The sequence below is a fragment of the Poecile atricapillus genome, chromosome 8, assembly GCF_030490865.1.
Source record: "Poecile atricapillus isolate bPoeAtr1 chromosome 8, bPoeAtr1.hap1, whole genome shotgun sequence".
NCBI classification, from domain to species: domain Eukaryota; kingdom Metazoa; phylum Chordata; class Aves; order Passeriformes; family Paridae; genus Poecile; species Poecile atricapillus.
In genome coordinates this window covers 12563967-12587050 of record NC_081256.1, presented here as the reverse complement: position 1 = coordinate 12587050, position 23084 = coordinate 12563967, and the positions used below count along the sequence as shown (strand labels likewise).

Below are 23084 nucleotides of genomic sequence, written 5' to 3'. Positions count from 1 at the left end.
TCAAGAACAGCTGGATTGGTACAGTTTGTAGTGTGAGGGTGGGATGATTTAGCAAGAATGGAACTCCTTAGGAAACATCCCATGGCTGCCTAAAGCTCAAATTACCCACACATTTAACATGATTCATCAAGTGATGTCATTGCATGTGGTTCTGTCTGTTGACTTCGAGGAGAGTGGTAACTTTTGGCAGGAGTACAGGAGGAACTGATGAGAAAGGGTCATACGGTATATTATTGTAGCAACATTTGCGTAAAGATCGTCAGTTCCATTTTGGTGCATCTGTTAAGTTTTCAAGTGAGTCTTAATGAATGATGGATGTGGCTGTAACAGCCAGTGGAGCAACAGGAATTAGTGGGCTCTTTCTTGTTTATGTGCAAATTGTTGAAAGGCCCCAGGTCTGTGCTTTCCTAATGTTAAAACTTGTTAAAAAGTAAGTGGGTAAAATGGTAACTTAGAGTTTGAGGAGGCAGGAGGAGGATGACCAAAAAAAGAGCTGAGGAAGAGAAGATAAAACCCATGCATTACAAATTTTGGGTCTTACTCTACAAGATTTCAGTGTCTACAATCCTGTTAGCAGTGTCAGTGGCAAGTTTGATTCATACTGGAAGCCTTAGGTGAATAAAGATGCTCCAGTGTATGTCACACAACAGAAATGCACCTGAGAATACTTGATTTTTAAAAAAAGCGTAAGTTAACTATTCAAAATACAGTTAATATGGAAATTTTGTTTAATAATCTGGTCCTAGAAAATACCAAGACATGATCATGTTTTCTTTCTGGGAATTAGGCCTGCTGAGTTGGTAGCAGTTCCATCTTTCACGGTCTCTTGTTTAGCATCATCCTATAAAGTGTATTTCTTGCTGACTGAAGCATGCTGAGTGTGATGACGTTGCTTAGAAATACTCAATATAAATTACAGATGAAAGGAGTTTTGCTGTCCCTGCTAGTGGTGTAGGATCTTCTTAACCCTGATGTTCTGCCATTTGATTGGTTTTACTTAATAACTCTTTCCTTTGGTACAGCATTGTACAGGTCCCTGGAGTGCCTCCACTCCTACATTTGGTTTGATAACCCAGTAAAAAATAAGACCAGCCATACTTTCCGGAGAGCAAAGAAACTGAGGATTTCAGCAGAGAAGATGCAGAAGTACAGGACGTGGCTGCTGAGGTACTTGGTATGCGACCCCAGGTGTGCCAGCTCCATCTCTGAGCAGTGACATGGCACCCACATGCTCTCACCCATACAGGAGGACACACGGTACTGGTATGGGTTATGCAGGCTTGTTACCAGGAAAGTGTCCATGTATTTTCTCTTCAAATCGAATGTTTCTTGCTTGTGCTACGATGAACTTGGGGCTTTTGTGCATATTGACAAAAAGATTTTTCTCTGAGGGTGACAGAGGTTTTGGATAGACAGAGTGCCTGTGTGGGAATGATGTTATTTATGATAGAACAATATAATGACAGGTAAGTCATGTATGGACATGCTCTGCACATATCAAAGCACATTGCTTCTTGTATTGCATTACTTTTATGACATTACAAACAGAACAATAATAAAAGATTTGTATTTCATAAGCCTCTCACAAATTAGGCAATTTTAATACCTGCTCTCTATGATTAAGATAATGTATGCATTGACACTTGGCAAGTTAGTTCAGGTTATCTTTTTTGCCACATCTAAGTTCTTTGTTAACATATTAAACAGAATTTAAGATCTGCAAGAAGAAATCAAGTTTACATGGTCACTTCCATACAATCAAAAGGGTATGTATTTGTTAAATTAGGAGCTTATGAAAGAAAAAAATAACCTGCATCCGTTTTCTTTTTGAAGTTTTGCTTAATGTTGCAGTGAGGCAGGCCCTGCTTGTATTGATACTGTAAAAGCACAAAGCATATCTAGATGCCTTTTTTCTTAATTCTTTTCTTTCTTCTTAATTTTTGAATGTTTGAAGAGGTTTTAGCTTTTCATTCCAGTTGCACATGTTGAGTCTTATTGAGGGAGCTTTCATTAGAAGTTTTAAGTAATTATATTATTATGCTGTTAATTTTGATAACTTGGTTTGAAGGAAAGTACTCTTCATCAGATACTGAAGTACTTGGGACTCTGACATATCCCTATTAGCTGTATGTCAAGAGATAGTCAAAGAGAACAAAAAGTCAAAGAGATTGTGAGTTTTTAATGTTTTGTTCCTTAGGGAGGAGAGGTAAAGCAATAATTTCTTGGCTTTCTCTTTCATGTCCCTGTGATCCGTACCTTTGTCCCAGTGACCTCTGCGACTGCCCATGTGAGGTGAGAAGCCTCTTCTTAATGTGGCTTTCACTAGTCAGTAGTATTCCTGATTTAAAGATCCAGTAATGCCAGACTTATCTCACATAATGCTGTTTTCTTGTTCATAGTGCAGTGTTTTTCTAAGAGGGGCCAAACCAGAAGTGCAAGGGGGAAATATTTTCAGTGTGGTTTTTATGCTTTTGCTTTTTCTGCTCTAATTAAATGACTAACGCTTCTGATTACATTTGGGTTAAAACTAACTTCTACTAGTTCGGGGTTGAGCATTCTGAATTTTATTGGTTTACTGAGAATTTTTCTGTTTCTGTTTAAAAATTACCACCCCATCTAAGGGCAACACGGGAACATTTCTGTCACTAACTTTCAACAGTAATTCTAGATGCCGTTTCCTCTGTAAAGCAAACTGATGGCACCAGAGAATTGCTGCAGCTCATGACTTTGTGTAACTGCGTGTAATTTGTTCATTGATATTCAGTGCCTTCAGTGACAATTTCCAGGAGCAAACATACCTCGTTTACTGTAAGGAGGAGTTGGGGAGAGGGTCACTGATCACGGGGGGTCAGCATCGCACCGTGGGCATCTCTCCCAGTGGCGCTCGGTGAATTCAGCCTTTTAGAAAAGCCCTTAACATTTGGTGTTTAACCAAAAGCTTTTTTTTCTAAGTGTGTGTGGGAGATTTATGTAGAGACTGCACAAACGAAAGGCGAGGCTTTCCTCTCGCGTTCTATCTGTGTCCGTGGTCTCCCGGCTCCGGGCCCCGCCTCCCCGGTGAGGAGCACCTCCCGCGCCGCTCCCGGGCCGCGGCCGCCCCGGCGTGCGCCACCTGCCCGCGCGGCGGCCCCGCTGCCTGCCCGCGCCCATAGGCCGCGCGAGCGCCCGCCCCCCCGGGCTGTGGCGGGCGCGGCCGCCCGGCCGCCCTCACTCCGCGCTCCGCGCCGGGCGATGCCGTGCGAGCAGCCCGACAGCGGGGCCGCCCCGGCGCGGTACGTGCTGGGGGTGGACGTGGGCAGCACGGCGGTCAAGTGCCACGTCTACGACCGGGCGGCCGCCATCAGGGGCTCCAGCTACAGGAAGGTGAGTGCGGGCGCGTTGTGTGGCGCGCCCCCGGTCCGGAGCCGGGCCGAGCGGCGAGAGCAGCCGGGGGCAGCACCTGTGTCTGGAACCGGACGGGGCTGATCGTGTTCGCTCTGCCCCGAGCGGTTCCGACCTGCGGGCCCCACAGAGGCTGCGGGGGTTGCCCGGCTCGGGACTCGGCGTGGCAGGCGTTCGCAGGCGCTCACCCAGCTCGGCTGGTCCCGGCATCCCCTGACCCAGGGCGGGCAGGAGCGGCTCCCCCTCCCGAGGGTGAAAGGAAACCCACAGCCCCGGAACTCCGCGGGAGCGCCGTAGCACTCATCCCGTTACTTCGGCGCTCACCCCCTCCCACCTTTCCCGGTTACCTTCCCTTCGGTCGCTTATCGACTAATCTCTGAACAAAACCACTCTTGTTAGTAGGGCATAGCTGAGATTTGCGTAGGACCTGTGTTTACACGCGTCCCATCGTGTAACAGGGCCATGTGAAGGTGTCAACCTTAGGACATGAATTTCAGGCTACTTTTGGTTCGTACGGCTCGTGATCAAGTCAATCTCCAGAATTAACTTTTTACTGTTACCTATTGCAATTAAAAGCTTGCAGCGAGAGGAAGTGTAAGAAATCTGGTGGATTTGGGAGGTGGAAGGGGCTGCTCTCTGTGGAGCTGACCCTCCCTGTTGCTGGAAGCTCGTCTGGCAGGTGATCCCTGGCCTGCTGTGCTGGCACTGAGGAGCTCAGAGGCATCGACATCTAAATTAAGCAGTGCAGCAGAAACGGCTTTCTGAGACACCTGCTTTCCTCTTTGCAGCTCTGAAAGGGGTTTTACAGGTTCCTTTATTCAAAGAGGTTTGGACTTGACCTCCTGAACAAAGGAGGTCTTCTAGAGATCACACACGCATGTTGAACCATGTTTTAGAAGTCATACTGTTGTATCTACTCTTACAGGAGATTCGCAAACTGAAGAACAAAGCAACCCAAACCCAAATGTATTTGCTGGTTTCTGTAAACTAGGGATCGTAATAATGCTATTTCTGTTTCCCAAATAGGTAGAATCACTTTATCCTCGTCCTGGATGGGTTGAATTAGATCCTGAAGTGCTATGGAGTCAATTTACTGGTGTAATCAAAGAGGCTGTACAAGGTAAGGGCTTAAACTTTGAGAAATAATTTATCAAAATCAGTAGTTACTTGGATAATAAAACTATTTTTAGCTAGTGCTGAAAATCATCACTGGGTGCAGGTCTACAACATGTTTTAAGATAGGGTACTGTAATTACCTTTTTCCTTTCACTGGGGCCAGATTAGGATTGAACTAGAAGCAGAAGCAATGTGAGTACTTGATTTACGCATCAGTGCCAGCACTTTGTTGTTCCAGCTTTTTGTGTGTGCATCCTTCCCCAGTGTCTGTTCCTCCACATGCCTGGGTGCAGAAACAGAGAGCAGGCTTGTTCCCCTTCCAGTGCCCCATTGTTCTACCGCCACTTTGTATGTGTGAGTGTGTGTGAGAATGAGTGCAGGATGCTGCAGAGCTGTGCTCACTCAATGGCAACCCGATATTCCTGCTTTTCCCATTTCACCTTTAAGTGGTTCTTACTGCCCTATTCCTGTATTACTGTTCTTTTCTATTTGTAGTTTAGCCTAAAAATTCCTAGTGCTCCACACACTAAATATATACAACTCCTTTTTTTGGCAAACCTCTGATGGGTTTTCCCCCCCCGCTTTTCTGGATGCTGCTCTATTTCTCTACAATTCTCACAGCTTTCATATTAATCCACCTCCAGTGTTCTGCCATCAATCCTGGATCACCTTCTGTACCATGTTGGTACTGTGATCCTGTCAACTCGACCCCAACTTGCCTTCCCACAGTGCCCCAGCCTCCTTGGCCTGTGTGAAAATTGCACTCTTTCATTCAATTCATTCAGTTCCTCCTGTTCAGCCCCTCTTGCTTGGTCTCCAGTGTTGCTCTGGCTTCAGACATGGCTCATGGCAAAACTGCTTGTCCCTTCCTTTGGAAGGCTGTAAATATCACCAGGTGTAAGCTGAAGCTGATTATTTTGGGCTGTTGGTTTGTTCTGTCAGCAGCCACAACCATTTGGTCACAAGGACAGCAATGCCACCTCAACCCCCAAAGACCTTACTTCATTTCCATTCTGTAGGACAAATCAGGAAGCAAGACTTTTCAGCTAGTTTTAAAAAGGGAAGATTTCCTTGTGGCCAAACTGCACACATTGTTTGCAAGTCATTTTTAAGTGGGTGTGTAAGTAAGCATAACTCACAGTGCTGTCAAAAGAAGCGGTGCCACCCCTTTTTTACGGAGTTGTTTCTAGTCTAGGGCAGTTTCCTGAGTCAAATCACTGTCCGGTTGTTTATGCCAGCAGAGCTTCACCTATGTTTGTGCTGACGCAAGAGAGGGTGTGGTGGCAGGGGCAGGAATGGCTGTCTGGAAGCAGAAGGAGCACACTGACACTTGGGTTTGCAGGGCTTGCACAGCTAAACATGTGATTCCACGTAGGTGTGGATGAGCTGCTGTAGTTCAGTACTACCTAAAGGTGGAAACTTCTGGCTGCATGGTCCCAACTCTGTCTCATACTGTGTCACTCCAAAAGACAGGATCCAAAAGACAGCTTTATTGAAAAATATCTGTGTTTGTCTTTAGGTTTGTTTTTGTCTGTAATGGAAGTTAGCTCCACTGATGTGGGTGTCTGGAGAGCACCATAGCTAACACAGGGAAAGTGTTGGGACCACACCACCAGATTGTGGGGATGGGAAGGCGTAACACATGCCACTAGTCCTTAGTGAGCTGTGCAAGTGCTTGTATGGCTTTGCCTGAAAAAGAAATAGTGCTGTTCTCAGGCCACCCACTCCCAGGTCCTCCTCCTGTACCCTCCTGCTACCAGCAGCACTTGTGCAGGCAGGTGGAGCAGGTTGCCTTGCGAAAGCACTGGTTTAATTTTCAGCTGATTGAGGAATTGATAGCACTGCTGGCAGGAATGCAAGGACCCGGTGTAAGGGGAAGTACATGTAGAGCTGGGCAGCACAGGAAAGGTGCCCTTTCTCTGTGAAACCCCTTCTGTAATTGTTGCTGAGAGGGTGCTGGGTGTAGAGCCTGCAGGACGTGCTCACACAAATGAGCAACTTTGCACGTGAAAATGAACATGAGAACACATATGGGCAAAACCTACTTGACCTGTAATTTTTTCAAGGATCTGGATTGAGTGCCCTTCAGAGTAACAGTACTCTGTTACCCACCCTGACCTGGGTGGGTAGTCATTTGAGTGGAAATTTTTTAATGTATATTTGCTTCATGAAATTTTGCTTCTCTAAGTATGGCTGGAGGTAAATAGCAAGCTGATCAGAGTTGCTTTGAAGATAGCTGTGGACATATTTAATTATTTACACTTATATTAGAAAAAATGTTCTGTAAGTTATTTGAAGATAAGGTTTAACAGCAAAATTGGTATATATCCAAATGTGCATTTTTGTACTTCTGACTATAAAATATACTTTACTGCATTCAGTGCAGTCTGGTTTAAGCAAATTAATTCTTATGAATTTTGAAACATTGCTTAAGAAATATTTAAAGTGAGACATATCATTATCAAAGTAATGCAGAAAGTCATGCATATTCACATTTATCTATTTACTGCCTGCAGGATCAATCTAGTTTGGTTTCTTTATAGAAATTCTTTCCCTAAGTCTGTAATGTACTTTCATTGGTGCTTTCATTCACATTCATCCATGTGAAATACACATTTTAATTGATTATGTAGGCATATGTAATCTGCCTACCTATATCTGGAATTGTTCATATTAAGTATCAACAGGCCTTTCAGAGAGTGAAAAGGGTCAGTGTGCCACAACAGCTTTTGGAAAATACATAGGTTTGGTTATCTGCTTTGGAATCAATTGTCTGACTCAGAGCTCTCTAATGTTTCACTGATCTGAACAGCTGAACAATTTGTACAGATTCATATTCTCATAAACTGTTATTTTCCTAAGTATTCCACAGGTTTTATAGTCATATTGAAGAAGTTATATTTTTGTTTGTTTCTCCAAATAAATGCCTTTTTTGTGATTGTCATTTATTTTTGGTTTTTAGATGCAGGACTTCACATGAGGCAAATTTCTGGTCTTGGCATCTCCACCCAGAGAGGAACTTTCATTACATGGCACAAGTATGTATGTTGTGTGTTGTTTAAAATGAATTTGTATTCATTTGCATTCACAGACTGGATGGAAGCAGGCTGTAGAAGTGTTGAACTCACACATGTTCTCTTGTGTTTGCACAGCCACACCTTAGAGCAGTTCAGAACAGATTGTGTGTGGCCTTTTTCTTCTTTGTACATTGGAAGAGATGAATACATTTGTATTTTTAATTCTGGTGAGAAATCTGACACTCCAAATGTCTGTGTGCTGATTTAGTAATTCCTCAAATCCACCAGGAGGATATGCATTTATTACAGGAACTAACCTGTTTATTTTTCTGATTGGAAATGGTAAATAATGTTGAATGTTTTGGACTTTTTGAGTTCTCTAGCTCTAAACGTTCAAATACTGTTTTTTCAGGAGGACAGGGAAACCCTTTCATAATTTCATAAGTTGGCAAGACTTAAGAAGTGCTGAACTTGTGAATTCCTGGAATAATTCCCTTCTGCTGAAGGTAAAACTCTGCTAATCTAGATTCTGCTTGGATATATTAGAGCTGTTTAACTTTTATGACAAGTAAGGGCAATATATGGAATACTGCAAGTGTCCTGTTCACATGGTGATGTGATGGGCTGTGGTCTAAAACCATTTATCAGAGCAATATTAGCATGGAAAATAATACCAAGAAAAAAAGTTCAGTAATGATAGCCTAAAGTAATTATTATGGAAAAAGATGCCTGTAGGTCTGAGGCTCATTTTGTTGCTTTTTAGTCTGTTATAATAAAATGTTGCATATTAGTACTACTACAGCATAGATTTTTGGATGTAGACAGGTCTGCGTTGGAAATGGTTTGGGCTTTTGGTTTCTTGGCTTGTTTTTTTCATGTTTGCTCAGATTATCTATAGGAGGTGCATTTTCTGCTTTTTTTGACTTGTGCTTCATACCTTTAGGAGAGAAACATTTTCTCTAAGTGCAAAAATGCAAGTTAGTTTTCCTCTAAGTGGTAACTAACCAGCACAGTCACAATAAGAAGTTAAATTCTTGGGTTTGCCAGTTACTTCTTTTGTGAAGACTCGATGAATGATTAAATTTTGGTAAATCTATTAAGTCATGAGTGAGCCTGTCAACTGTAAAAGAACTTCCACTGGACTAACAGTATGTAATGCTGTCAGCCACATCATGCGTTGTGCTCACATAGGTGACTGGTGTTGACAATGCAGAGCAATGCCTGTCAGTGCTCCAGCAGAACGTGCTAAAGCAGCATTGCTTAGAGCAGCTGCTCTTTCCTGTGGTGTGTGTTGCAGGAAGGCTGTCTGTTGAAATAAGATCCTTACATAATCCTATGGAAGGATCCTTTAAAGAAGTTTTAGCCTTCTCAATCTAATCTCATGTCAGCAGCTTTCATCTGTGTTGTCATCCTTTAAAGGTAATTGATCAGTAACGTTTCAAGGGCAAGATTAAAAATTAAGTAACTGTTTTCTTTTGAAACAGGGAATCCATGTTATTTTTACTGTGCTTCATTTCTTCACTGGGAATGATCGATACTTGGCACCCAGTTTTCTTACTTTTTCAACACATCAAACTTCTATGAAGTTGTCATGGGTTTTTAAAAATATACATGAGGTAAGCTGGAAAGGGAAAAACAATAGGTTTCTTGAGTCATAATGATGACTTGTGACTTGGAGGTGTTCAGGGCCAGGCTGGATGGGGCTTTGAGTCACCCGGTTTAGTGGAAGGTGTCCCTCCTCATAGCTGTGGAGTTGGAACTCTTCAAGGTCCCTTCCAGTGCAGGCCATTCCATGACTGTGTGACTATTGGCTGTAAATGCTTCAGTTTTGTCTTGCTCGTTCTCAGAAGGACCAGAAAGAATTTGTTCATAGAAGATTAATTGCTTTTTTTCCCTTAGCAGCAGCTGTAAGAAAGTTTTCTTATTTTCTGTTAGGAGCATGAACTTGTAGGATAATACTAGTTAAATAGCCAACTCAGCCTTTTTAGAAGAAAACTTTACAATCAGAGACTTATTTTCTGAGGACATTCTGATTAATCATGAAGAATATAATAAAAGATATCAATAAATATGTTTCTCTTATTGCACCCAGTTGTAAATATTATTTTTTTTCGTTTACGTTTTTTCCCAGGCTGAAGAAGCTGCCAAAAAAAACAGCTGCTGCTTCGGAACGGTTGACACGTGGTTACTGTATAGATTGACTAAAGGTGAACATTACAGTTCCTCTTAAATATCAGTAAAACACACTGCAATCTAAGAAATTATGTTAATTATTTGTCATTTCTATATCCTAGATTTCAGATACTTTTTCTGCAGTTTGTGCTTTTGTATATTCAACAAAAATTGTAATATATTTACTGTTACAAAAAGAACTTCGGAATTAGTTATTCTTTGGGCCTGCTTGGACGGGAAAAATTTATTACGTATAATCAGCCTTCTAAGAGTATAAGGTTTAAAGAGGACTAACTGAGCTAATTGGTGTTGATTGAAGAAAAGTACCTGTGAAAGCAGAAGAGCAAAGCATTGTTACTAATGTTGAAGAATTACAAGTTTCTTTCCTGAGGACTAATGCGTGAGGAGTCAGGTTATGATTGTGATGCAGTTGGTGTGGTGCTGTTGGCTGTTCTAGACAGAAACAGTGTGAGAGGAAATGGGGTAATTTGTGCACATTATAGTGAGCAGCAGGTAAAGTCTCTGTTCTCATTGTATCACTGTGATTTTACTCATACACACTTGATTTCTATTTCATGGGAGCCAATGAGATGTTTAAAGAAAACTCTTAAATATTTGGATGTCTAAAAATCTTACTTTGCTCTGTTTCTTTTCATGCTAGGTTCTATGTATGCTACAGATTACTCAAATGCCAGTTCTACAGGCATTTTTGAACCCTTTACGGTATGTGCTGTTCACAAAGAATGTTGTTGCTATTTATTGTGCTTCTCAGAGGGTTGCTAATGTTTTTACTTTTTCAATTTCATTTCAGAAATGTTGGAATCCCACTTTGTCTAATCTACTTTCTATTCCAATGTCTGTTTATCCACCAGTGAAAGACACAAGGTAACTGTGAAGGCATAATCTAAAAAATAAGACAACTGTTAAATTAATTGTTAAATTAATTATGATTAACTGAGAAATACAAAATATTCTGCATAGACCAAATAATACACAGGTACACAAAAATAATTTATATGCAATTATACCTTATATAAAAGTATACTAAATCCAAAACTTTTTTACTGTGTTTCTAAAAGTGATAAATCAGTAGCATTACCTATTACATGTGATCCAAACCCAGGCTGTATGTACCTAGATTTCATTTTAACAAAAAGGTCATTTTAATGTGATTTGTTTTAAGCTGCAACTTTGGATCAACTGACTCTGAAATATTTGGGGTACCTATTCCAATAATGGCAGTGGTAAGTAAAAATATTTTATTAAATCTGTGTGTTTATACTCTATTTATTTGGTTCTGATTTGGTACTTGCTTCTTTCATTCCTATTCCTCTATTCATTCTCTCTGACTTTACTGCAATAGAATTTATTGTTTAATTTTTCTCCAAAAACCCAGTATACAACTTTAGGGGGAAGGAGGAGAGAGGAACAGGAGGCTGAGCTCTATTAAGGTTGTGTGACCAAATGGTTCAATTCTGAATGTAGGACTTCAAGCTCTGCTAATTCATGTTTCTGGCTTAAAATCAGTTCTGTATAAAGTTATACAAGACTTTTATACAAGCCAGTCAAGTCTGGCTTGACTTCAGTAGGACTGAACAACTGTAAGAGTATTTGTTAATAGATCCATTCGTGATACCTTTTATCCTTTTTTATTTTTCACTAAAAGTAAGTGACAAATGACATGCTCTTTCCTCTAATTAGAATTTGGATAAGAAAACCTGAGGTGATGATGTGGAGCAAAATCTGCTTGAATTAGCTAAATGAAAAAAATCTCCCTTAGCTAACATGAATTTGTCTAGTTTTAAAGAACTGGACTAAATCTAGCTGTAAATTTACTGTGTCACCGAGGCAAAAACATAAGTAAATAGATGTAATAACCATTATCATTGTTGGAAAATGGAGCATGGAATAATTTGGTATAGAAGGGGGTATCCAGGAAAAAGAAAGCCAAGACCTCAAAACTTCAACTTTCTATTTGGAGAAAAAGGAATTTAGGCCAAGCTACTCTGTTCTGCTCTTTGGGATTGTAAATGCCCTGTTTATCCTTATTAAATATTAAACCACAAAATACTTATTTTATTTCCATGTTTTTCAGTGTTGCAAGCAATACTACAGACATTCACATTGTGTCCAAACCTGGTGTGATTTGATGCCAGTTATAAGTCTGACTGTTGTAATGCAAATACTTAAAAAATTGTTAGAGAGTCCTCTCTGAATGCTCAGTTCCTGAGTGGTTACTTGTATTCAGAATGCCAAAGTGTTCTTATACACTTTGCTGATACAATACAGAGATATTTTCAAACATTGCAGGTTGGTAGTCAGGAGCTAACATGTTCCATTGTTTTTGTTGGATTGACAGGTAGCTGATCAGCAGTCAGCTACATTTGGAGAATGCTGTTTTCACCCAGGAGATGTTAAACTGACAATGGGAACAGGTGGTTTCTGGAATGTGAATACTGGAGAGCATCTCTTTGCATCACGGGGAAGTAAGACAGTGAAGTTTTGCTTTTAGGGGATTTTATTCTTTCAGCTGTTCTTTGTTAGCTGTTAATGCTTAGGGTACACAAAATAAAACAGGGCTGTGCTTTTTCTTCTGTCTATAGGTGTAGAAAAACAGCTTGGGAGTTCATGCAGAGGAGAAGACTGTGGAAAATTTTAATTAGTAATGTAAATTTTGATTATCCTAAAGTAAGCTTCTCAGGAAGAGAACTTAAGTAGCATCATTAGTAATTATATCTGCATCCCTCCTGTTTGTTTTTTCCTTCACTTGTTCTTCATAGCAGTATTGTACAGGATTGGAGAAAAAAGGGATTGGTCCTCTGGCTTCTCACATCAAAACGTTGCAGTGAATCATTGCAAGTTCCTCCCCTTGAGCCCTTACGCATTGAAGCACCTGCAGTGAGATAATGTAGGGTTAGAAGTTAATAGTTTTCTTTTAAAATGGGCTCCCCAGTGTGTTTCTAGTGTTTAAAACTTTGTCATTCTGAACATCTGTGGTCTGTCAAGCTTGTTAATTTGTCAGAGATAGCTATTTGTCAAGACAGCACCACTGAGCATCATACTGAAGTAAGTTTGCCTACACAGTTTCTCTCTGTCTAGAGTTTACTAATTCAGGAGTTAGTAAATTCAGGATGTCTTCTGCTTAAAATGGGGTGGAGCTGGGATAGAGGACAACAATGTGCTAAAGAGAGTTTTACCAGCTCAAGTCTTGAAGAACCTTGGCAAATACATGAGATGTGTCAGAACTGAATAGCATAGACATTGAATTTCCTATGAATGCAAATGCTTTTTATGCTAATTAATTATGTCATTATTATGATATTTTTACTTAGGAAATAACATATGTAACATATGTAGTTATGTATACATACATAACATATGTAGTCCAGTAAAATGCAATAGCAAAAAACATGCGGTAAAGTTTTTCAATTTAGCTATCGTATTCTGGTAGGAGTTAAAGTCTTCTAAGGCAGTGCTGTGGAACTTCTACTGCTTTAGGCTGTTACTCATGTTGAAATTATTTTCCCTGTGTCTTTTGGCTGTGTGGGGTATGGTTAGTGGGACAAGTTAAGTGCCTGGCTTTCTCAGTGCCGTGGACATGAAATGTGTTCAATTTTTAAAGCTGTCATATGTATTTAAGACTGCAAGATGAATCCCTGCAGCATCCTTGTGCAAGCTATTCATTAGCTGCTGTTCTTGTTTCTGGTTAACATTTAGCTCCTACATATAACAATTTGAAAAAAAAGAAAAACAAAGTGAATCCTTCAAGAACAACCTGCCTCACAATTCAGTGATGGAATTATGTTGTGTAGGTTTAAAAGGTACCTCTGGTAGCCTGAGGGTTCTTAATACCTCTGGTCATGCAAAGTGTCATGGGGATCCCTTCCCTAGAGGTATGATTATGTTACATTGCTAGAGACTGGTGTGAGCATCTTTAGGGAGGCAACGTGATGGATGGATGTCTCTGTCCTTAATTAGCTGCACTTCTTTAGGATCTGTGGCTCAGTCTTCTGGGCTTTTTTATTTGTGGCTTTACCTTTGGTGAAAAACTAGGATTTTAAGGGACACCTGCATGGATGATCTGGAGTTATATATGTTACATTCCCCTTTCAACAGACAAGTACAGACTTCAATCAGTGGTGATGATGATTTTATATCATAACCACCAGAGTGCCTCCAGCACTAACACAAGTTTCTGCAATTGCACTGGTACTCCCACACAACTCATTTGGACACAGGCAAGCAAACTGGAGATGATCCTGTGAGGGACATACACATCAGCAAAGTCACTTTGAGAAAGCAGAGAGAACCCCTAGATCCTTCTGATGTTTTTCTGGTCCTTGTAAAGGCACAATGGGACTCGTTTACTTTTGTTGCATTACCTGTGATTTCTGGGTCCTGAGCAGGGTTTCATAAAGTCTGGGTGCTTTCTTCACTCTAGCAGTTACTGTGCTTGATTGGGTGAAGTTGTTGCAGTGACCACTGACTATTTGGGTTCTCTTATAGTGACCTAAAAAGCCATTTCTTTAGCTGCAGTGTAGGTGAAACTTGTTTTCTTCTTTGCTTTCTGTGTGAGGAAGCATTGCGTATTAAACAGGGAATTAAAAGTACATCACTTTCATCCTCTTCTGTGAATAAGATCTGCGCTCTAAGTCTGTGTTATTTTTTTTTTGTGTGTATATGTCTGTTTCGGTTTTATGTTTCCCAACTGAGAGTCAAGCCTTCATGCTTTATGTTTTGGGGAAAAACACTCTTACTTTTTAGAAACCCTTGGATAAAGTTGGATGGATTTAAATAGAAAAGCACTGATAACTTTTTAGGTATGCTCAATCTCTTATATAAAAAATAAAAATAGGCACAGATAGATCTTCAGATTAAAGGTATTTTTTTTGTAATTTGATAGCAATTTTTTAGGTTTACTTTTGTCTAACAACCTGTTGCTCAATTCTTTTGTAATACTATCACTAAAGTTTTAAACAGCACATTTAACCTCTATCAGTGACTTCTTTAGCTGAATTCTACAAAGGAATTGAGTGAAGTTTATATATTTTTTTGGTGGGTTCATTGTGAGGAATGTTTATGTTTTTCTGGAAACATTTAATTTAACTGAGTGTTTTGTTTCATGGGAAATAATTAAGGTCTTTATCCACTGATCGGTTGGAAGATTGGGGAAGAAGTTGTTTACTTAACTGAAGGCTCTGTATCGGACATTGGCACTGCCATACAATGGGCTCAGGATATAGGTAAGTTCTTTAATTTTATAGAGGGTGAAATATATAACTGCTTAAGAAGCTGTTTTATGGGTTCATAGTTATGTCAATATGATTTTATTATTCATAATTGAAGGAAGTAGTCTGTATTCTTTGGACAGTAGAAATGCACAGTCTTTTTTGTAGGCATTCTGCTGAGTATGTTTGCTGCAGGGAGTTTGGTCTGCACAATCATCTCCTCTTCAGTCTCTGCCTCAGACCATCCTGCCTAACTAGGCTTTTATTTTCCTGAAACATTTTACTCCTCACTTGCTTTCGAGAAGTCTTGTGCTGTACATCTCATAACTAATAACAGGTTCGATGTATATGAAAACAACATGAAGAACTTTGCAAGTAACAGTATGTTGCTTCACGTGGAAGTAATGTGCCTTTTGGCTGTTGTTATTATTTTGTAATGAAAGGTTTTGCATTCCAGTTTAATGACGGACTAAGAAGATACTATGTCTGTAGTAGCTGATGTTCAAACCCACTGATTGTTCATAGGACAACTGTTCTTGGTTCTAATTAGAACTTCAAAATTTACTTGGCTTGCTTAGAAATTTAGTACATTTTTACTAGGATGAGAAAAAACCAATTAGTGTCTCAGACTTTGGACAGTCTGGGAAGGGTTTTCCTCAAGTGTAACTCACCACAAAATTCCATGTTTCTTAAAGCTGTCAGCTTTAGGTGCATATGTACGTGTATGTGCTCTGGTATGTGCCCCTAAAGGTTCACTATGACTCAGATTGGTTGTCACATCTTCAACATTTGACTAAGCTTAGAGAGTAACAGCCACAAGGCTTTGGAGGAAATGACTCAGTTCAGTGCTGCAGACTCAAGTGTCAATGCTACATATATAAGCTTGCTGCTTCAGAATCCATAATTAAAATGGGTAATTATCCATATGGAACTTACCTGTACTTAAAGTGGGTATCATTGGTATATGCAGAAGCATAAAAGATTTTTAGCTAGTCAATAGTAAAATGATCATGACCTACAGTTGCTACCATAGGAAAAAAAAAGGGGGGGGGGGGGTGAGTTTTAGAGATGGGATAAATAAAAGGCAAGCTGCTTTAAACTCTGTAACAAGTAAGGGCTATATTTTCTGAAAATACTGTTGTAGAGGAGTAGAATTCAGAAACTTTTGTCAGCTTTGGAGAATGGAAAAACTTTAGCTCTACAGAAGGAATTGGGCCAAAACACAAGGTAAGCCAATGGCCTCAATAAGGGTGGTGAGGCTCAACAATGGATGAAGATAAGACACAACAGTGGTAAAGGTTTGGAAATAGTAATTTCTGCAGCAGGGCAAACTTAGTTTAGTGGACTTCTTTTACTGGAATCATGTAACTTCTAAGAATTTTGAGGAAGTAGTGTGTGGAATTTCAGCCTGAAGTCTGTCTTACTTAATTTCTGATTTTCTGTTGTGGCATAGAGGTACGATATATATAATTCAGTAATAGCAAAGGCAACAAGAAGGAAAAAATGTGATTTAGGTTTATTACTGAGCAGAGTAGAATCCATAGTTTTCCCACAAATTCATAAAAGTTGCAAAGGTAAAGTGAAAGTCCTGATGAGTTACCAAGATAGGTAAGTTGAGCTAGATTAAACTAATTTACCTTTAATAGGAAAATTTACTTTTTTATTCAAGAAAAAGCAATAGCTCTCATGTACAGGAGACTTCTAGTCTTCTGTAAAATCATGTTATGTGGCCACATAAGGACATCATTAGTTACAGCTTTGGAAGATGGATGTTAGTACAAGAGTTGCATGTGGGTGAAGAAGAGAAATGTCTGTAGAGTTATGAAAGGACTCATATGGCTGGACAGAAGATAAAAGCAGTGTCTATCCAAGAGGCATTATTGTGATAAGAGCTGATCTATTACCTTATGTGTCACTTGTTAAGATACTAAGGATGCTGATAAAATATAGGTATTAAGGACTTTCTCTGTAGTTATTAGGTGGATGGACTAACAGTAGCAACATGAAGGGAAAAAATACGTTCTATGAATCTAAGGTTTTAGCACTCTTAGCGTGCCATTATCATTCTTAATTCCCATTTATGTCTTGAAGATTAAAAGGCTGCAGCACAGCAGATAGGAGAGAATCCTATTGTGTTTAGCCTTCACCTGAATAGTTTGGGATTATTGATATGACTAATGGACATGAAATAGAGGCGAAGAGAGTGTTTTCCTTAGAATGTGTAGATTGAAAATATTACAAAAGGAGTAGTCTGACTCTAGGTTTTTTTCTCGTAGTGGGACAAAATGAAGAAATCGAAGGAAATAATAACATTGTACAACTTATGTATCTTTACAGAACTTTTCACCAATGTAGATGAAACGGCAGAAATGGCACAGAGTATTGCTGATTCTCAAGGTGTTTGTTTCATTCCAGGTTTTCAGGTAAAGTTATTATTAACATTAAAATCAAGATTATATTTTAATAATCCAATTAAAATTAATTTTTACATTTTTAATGGTAGAAATTTACATCTTAACACAGTATTTATTCTGTACTACTGAAGTTCTTATTGTCTGTAGCTCATCATGATACATGAAGGCCATTGTCATATCAGAATGGTTAAATGCCATTCCTCCCCTTGAGAAAAACCCTACCAAATAGGAGAATTAGTGATGGACAGATAAACTAAATTATTTTCCCCCAGTAACACAGGCATTGCCTGCAGAGACACAAATGAATGTCACAGCTTTTCTGCTATGAAGTGCAGAGCTTTCATTGAGACAATGTTTCTAGTCACTGTTCTAAAATAATTCATTTTAATCTGCCTTTTTCCAGGTGTAGGTTGTAATTTATCAAAATATTTAAAAGTATCTAAATACTAGCAAGATTTCAAGTCCTGGTGTTATGAAAAGCAAAGATAATACTTAAGCACTTCTCCTTGGAACGATCCAACTCAGTAAAATAGACTTCTCTCTTAGAAGTCTTACTGACAGCCTTCAGTGATACGAGCTCATCTCTCAGTGTGTTGCTAAATGAGTTAACCATACTCAGTTTGATCATTCCCAGGACTAGTGTTTTTTATGAAGAAACTTAACATCTTTACCTTACCTTTGTCTAAGTTCTGTGTATTAATGGAACAAAACAAAGAAGAACTTAATTTCTTCTCCAGATAGCCCAGCTTCCTTCAGTGTCACTGATAACAGGCTGTAGTATAAGCAATAAAAAGTAATACTGTCCTTTTCAGTATTACTTTTGAAAGTCAATTCATCTCTTTTTCAGGAGTTCAAGAGGGGGTGTGTGTGAATTCTCATTAGAGAACAGCAGTATCAGTAATATTGAGTGTGCCCTGTCCTAGATATTTAGTGTACACTTTAAATGTATTTTAAAGAGAAATTATGTGGATTAGACCTTTTTAGTTTGTCTGATTTGGAAGAAGTCACTTAAACGTTTTGCTGTTGAAAGAAGCAATTTAAACTGTTCACTGAGTAAGCTAAAATAACTCTATATACCTCTTACATATTGTTCTCAATTTTCTTCTTTCACTATGCTGCGTGTAATTGTCGTAAGTTATTTTTTTCTTACTCTTTAACTTCTTTCACAAGGGTCTACAAATACAATTCACTGAACTCATGGTGACATCTTTTCTGCAGGTTTCTGGGGATGACCCATATTTATGTGCCTCTTTCATGGGCCTGAAACCCTCCACTAACAGAAACCATCTTGTTCGAGCTATATTGGAATCTCTAGCTTTCAGGTACTGCTTGCTAAATTATCTGGCTTATATTTTGTTATGTTTGCTTTAATTTAAATCAGCAGTGTTAAATGGATACATGGAATTTTGCAGTTTGTACAGTACACTACTGTTACGCTGGAAAGGAGTTTCAGCTGCTTCCTTTTTTTTAATACTTTACAAATAAATTTGTGTCTATTTGTTAGTTCAAATTTTTTGTCATTAAGCAGCCATATAGAGATTCTTAAATAATGTTGCTTTCTGCGTGTTTTAAAAGTGTTTTTTGTTTAAAGTTTGTCCTTCCTCTCCTGACAGTATTTTGTCAGAAGCTGTAGTCCTCTCCAGCTGTGTTTAAAGTATCCTTGAATCTGAAAGTTTTATATTAGCTTTTGTTTAAAGTTTGAAATTTTGGTGTTTTATAAAACAAAGTATCAGGCCTCTTAAACATCTTAAAAGATGTGAATGCACAGCAGCTTCCATATCTGTGACGGCTAAAGATGTCACTGCTACCACATCAGTATCTCACTGCTTTGCCAAAACATTTCTCAAACTGGAGCTGAGTATGGATTGAGCCTGGCTCACACTGGACTGTGGCCAGTTAGGGACCATTGATGTGATTCCTTCCTTGTAGCAAACAGCTTTGCTTTGGGCACAAAAATCTCCTTCAAAGAGCTCAAAAAAGATGTCTGGAGGAGGGCAGCATTCTGAATTGCTGCAACTGGTTTCTAATGCATTTTTCTTCTGCACTGTAAGCCTGAATATGAGGTGCAGTAATTTCTGAACTGACATATGGGTGTCTTGAAGACGATGTTAAGGGATGTTAAGAATTCGTCCCATCTCTGGATACATCTTGATACTGCATACAAATAGGTAGAAAAAAGTAGAGATCCGTTGTGTTTAGATTTTCTCGCATTAAATGAAATGTTTTCAGGAAAAAGTCAAACTTGAAGGCTTCAGGTATTCCCCTTACAGAATAGCTGGATAAACTCCAATTAGCACTGTTGGCCTACTTTCCTCACTCTAAGCCACTTGTTACATCAACAATTACATCTCTAGAAACCTATCAGTAACTTTCAGTGGGAAAACTGAACTTTCTACAGTGATTTGCTATGGAATGGGCCATGATTTAGCCATACTTGTGCCTTTGTAACTGACCAATAAAGACCATTTTCAGTGGGTTTGGGCTTTTAATTTATGCATTCTAGAAACTTTTCAGCTATTGCAGCAGTTCTAACAGAACTGAGGCTTTTCTTGTCTTGCATTTATTTTCTGACCATGTAGATACTTGAAAACACTTTACTGAATATTTAATGCTTAATCCAACTAAACATTTTTTTAAGAAACAAACTGCTTTACGATATCATTGAGAAGAAGGTGCACATTCCTCTTCAAACTATTCGGTAAGTTCTCTGTAACTTTTAAATTTGATATATGGGGTTTTGATTTCAAACAGATTTGAGCTTTATTATGCATTTTTATCTTACTGTAAAAATTCTGCTGTTTAGAAGTAGATGATTTCCAAGTCAAGTATTAATGTAACTTAAGCAGCAGTAGAGTCTACCCACAACTATTGGCATTGGTGATTGTTAGTAGGAGAGTAATGAACTGCTGTAATTATTAAAACAAAAATTAAAAAGAAGGCATGTCCATGTTTTCAGGTAGCACTAGAATGCATATAGCAATGCCTGCCACAAAGGTCATTCTACCCTTTGTCATCATTCTTTCATACTGACATTTTCTGTGCTGAATCTTTCACAAAGAATGTTTTGAAGACATTGGTTAAAACTGGTTCTATTTGTGAGGGAAAGAGGGAGATTAGTTTTACAATTCAATTGTTAAGGCATTGGTTTTGCTTTAATCTTGGAAGAACCATATCAAATTTAGTGAGGTAGCTGTAATCCCTAAAATATGCTTGCACAACGTTTAGCTGAATTAAGCATTTCTGGGAGACCACATTTCACATTTTGTTAGGGAGCTTCTTTGAGAAGCTACAGCAATCTGAGGCTCAGAAAGCTCTGCAACAAAATTCCTCCCTCAGGCAGCCAGGGTCAGCATGGCACTGCAGTGAGGAGCAGAGGCGAGCATTCCTGTCCCTTCTGTGCCTCTGCAGAGGAAGAATTGACTGGCAGGCATGTAGACAGAAATCAGACTCTCCATGGAAAAAAAACAAGAATACAGAAGTGGGAGGAGGTAAAAGTTTCTGCTTTCCATCACATAGTGGAAGAGAGTAGGCAAAGGTGAAGAAACAGCCATGGTTAGGGGTTTAATGAAAAGATGAAAAATACCAGAATTTTGATTACTTAGGAAGCTTTCTAAAATAGAAAAATGCATCCAAAATTTGAAGACATTAAAAGTGCAAACTCTTAAAAAACTCTTCAAATATGGCAAGTGTGGAAACACAGCCTATGAAGCATTAAAATTCTGATTCCATTTACATTGCAATGTAAACTTTAAATTACATGATCATGTTATTTTTCATTCATGGATATAAAGTTGCAGTTTCATATAGTGTCTGTATTATTTAACTAAAATCAGTAGCAATTCAGCTTGAGGATTAAATGTTAAAACATGAGACACACTCAGTGGGGTTCTCAGTAGGGTTGCAAACTGCTTTACCATCCTTATGTCTGCACATCTTTTCCATTTGTCAATTACATTTGATTTTTTGTTGTTGTTTTTATCCCATAAATTTGTTCATTCCGTTTTTAGCTGTTGTCCTGTATTCCTTGTTTCTTCCTGGTCTCTTGTCATTGTTTTCATTAGTCCTCTGTAGATTCCTATTATTTCTGTTTGTCTCAACACCATCAAGAAAGCACAGAGAAAGAACCCTCAGCTTTAGTCAGCTATAACTAATGAGTTTTATTACCCAACATTTTCTATAGCAATAAACACTAGATGTCTTCTCTGCACCACATTTGATGGAGCAACAGCTCCATACATGGCTGGTATTGGAATACAAGAGCATAATGAACCTATCTAGGACATTTCAAAGATTGCTTTTTGTTTTAGTTATTTTATTTGCAAGAGTAATTACTTTGAAATCTCAGATGATTAAAGTTCAGCACTGATAAGTTCTTGTTTTCTTCATTAAATTGGTCTCAAATTAGGAAAACAGACAGATGGAAGCCTCATTCTGAACTTCCTCTTAAAAAGAAGCAACTGTGAAGGCATTTTAGCTAACTAATACCAAGATTTGGTAGTAAGGAAAAAGGTACTTTTCTAGATCTGAGAACATATGAAAGGGTTTGTTTGGTGTAATGATTTTGATTTTTGTCATATTGTGGTGGTAACTATGTAAAGGTTCTATTATAAACCATAACATTTCAGCCAAGGTGATGCATAGTTTTAAAAGACAGAACTTCCAGAGCTTTTGATAGTGACCTATGTCCATGTCTGTCTACCATTCCTCTCTGAGTTTATAAACTTTGTTTTTCTTTTTTTTTTTTTTTTTTTGGCACCTTGTTCTGTTCTCTAAATTTACCCATAAAGTGGAAATGCATTTGTGCATGAGTGACAGGAAGATTTATGCATAAGTGTGAAATATCAAATGTTGTTTTCTGAAATGCTGGCAATAAGCACTTAACACATTTTTTTTAACTACTTCTTCCTTTCTCCCTATAGAGCTGATGGAGGTGTCAGTAATAATAGTTTTGTCATGCAGATGACATCAGATTTAATTAATAAGAAAATAGAAAAACCTGCAAATGTGGACATGTCTAGTCTTGGTGCAGCTTTTCTAGCAGGCCTTGCTTCAGGTATGTAGACATTACAAAGGGTTTTTTTTCCCATTTATCATGCATGTTATAAATACAATAGAAAAGAGAACAGACAAAAAAAAGGGCATAACTTCAAATAATTGTAATCCCAAAGGATTACTTCAGCCATTTTTGTGACAATCTAAGGTAAATAGTGTTTATGTTTCTCTGTACAGTACAATTAGAAGGATGTATTACTAGAGAAGAAAGGTGAATCTTGTCCTTGCTGCCTCCTCTTTCCTTGACTCAGGCACTCCATGTCCATTCCCATACTGGTGCTGCCTGAGTGGTGCTGGCTGGGGCTGGGCCACGTGGCCAGGGAGCCACCGTGCTCACCTGCAGCGCTGTCACGCCCACTGAAGCTGTGTCCTGTGCTCTGTGAACACAGCCTTTATCCTTTCAGGCTTTCACAGGAATGAAGTACTAAATAAATTAACAGCAAAAACAGCTCTACTTACACAGATTTTTTTCATATTGTTACCCAGATTGAAAGCTACAAACTGTTGATTATTTTGTTAAATATGCACCTACAAAAGATGTTTTTGTTGAAGTGCTTTGAAATATAAATAACACAAATGGAGGTAAAAACTATATGCTTGGATAAGACTTATTCAGCAATTAAGAGTGCAAGAAAGTTGAGACCCTTGACAGACAAGAGTGATTTAATAACATAAATTAGTAGGAATCTGTTTATTGCATTTAT

At 38.8% G+C, this 23084-nt stretch overlaps 1 protein-coding gene across 5 annotated transcripts in view; it reads left to right on the top strand.

Moving 5' to 3' along the window:
- GK5 (glycerol kinase 5) overlaps positions 1-23084 on the top strand; it is a 29029-nt gene that overhangs the window by 1205 nt on the left and 4740 nt on the right. The window contains exons 2-18 of one of the 5 annotated variants that reach the window (XM_058843703.1): positions 1023-1167; positions 2268-2292; positions 4408-4501; positions 7460-7535; positions 7927-8020; positions 8999-9130; positions 9646-9721; positions 10348-10409; positions 10498-10571; positions 10870-10930; positions 12046-12172; positions 12467-12541; positions 14825-14929; positions 17252-17337; positions 18547-18650; positions 19967-20026; positions 22248-22381. In XM_058843703.1, coding sequence (XP_058699686.1) covers positions 1139-1167; positions 2268-2292; positions 4408-4501; positions 7460-7535; positions 7927-8020; positions 8999-9130; positions 9646-9721; positions 10348-10409; positions 10498-10571; positions 10870-10930; positions 12046-12172; positions 12467-12541; positions 14825-14929; positions 17252-17337; positions 18547-18650; positions 19967-20026; positions 22248-22381 — 1414 coding nt within the window. In that variant the 5' untranslated portion in view covers positions 1023-1138. Of the gene's footprint in view, positions 1-495; positions 2293-3109; positions 3364-4407; positions 4502-7459; positions 7536-7926; positions 8021-8998; positions 9131-9645; positions 9722-10347; positions 10410-10497; positions 10572-10869; positions 10931-12045; positions 12173-12466; positions 12542-14824; positions 14930-17251; positions 17338-18546; positions 18651-19907; positions 20027-22247; positions 22382-23084 lie in introns of those variants that run through there. The other 4 variants (XM_058843701.1, XM_058843700.1, XM_058843705.1 and 1 more) reach the window with 4 other exon arrangements.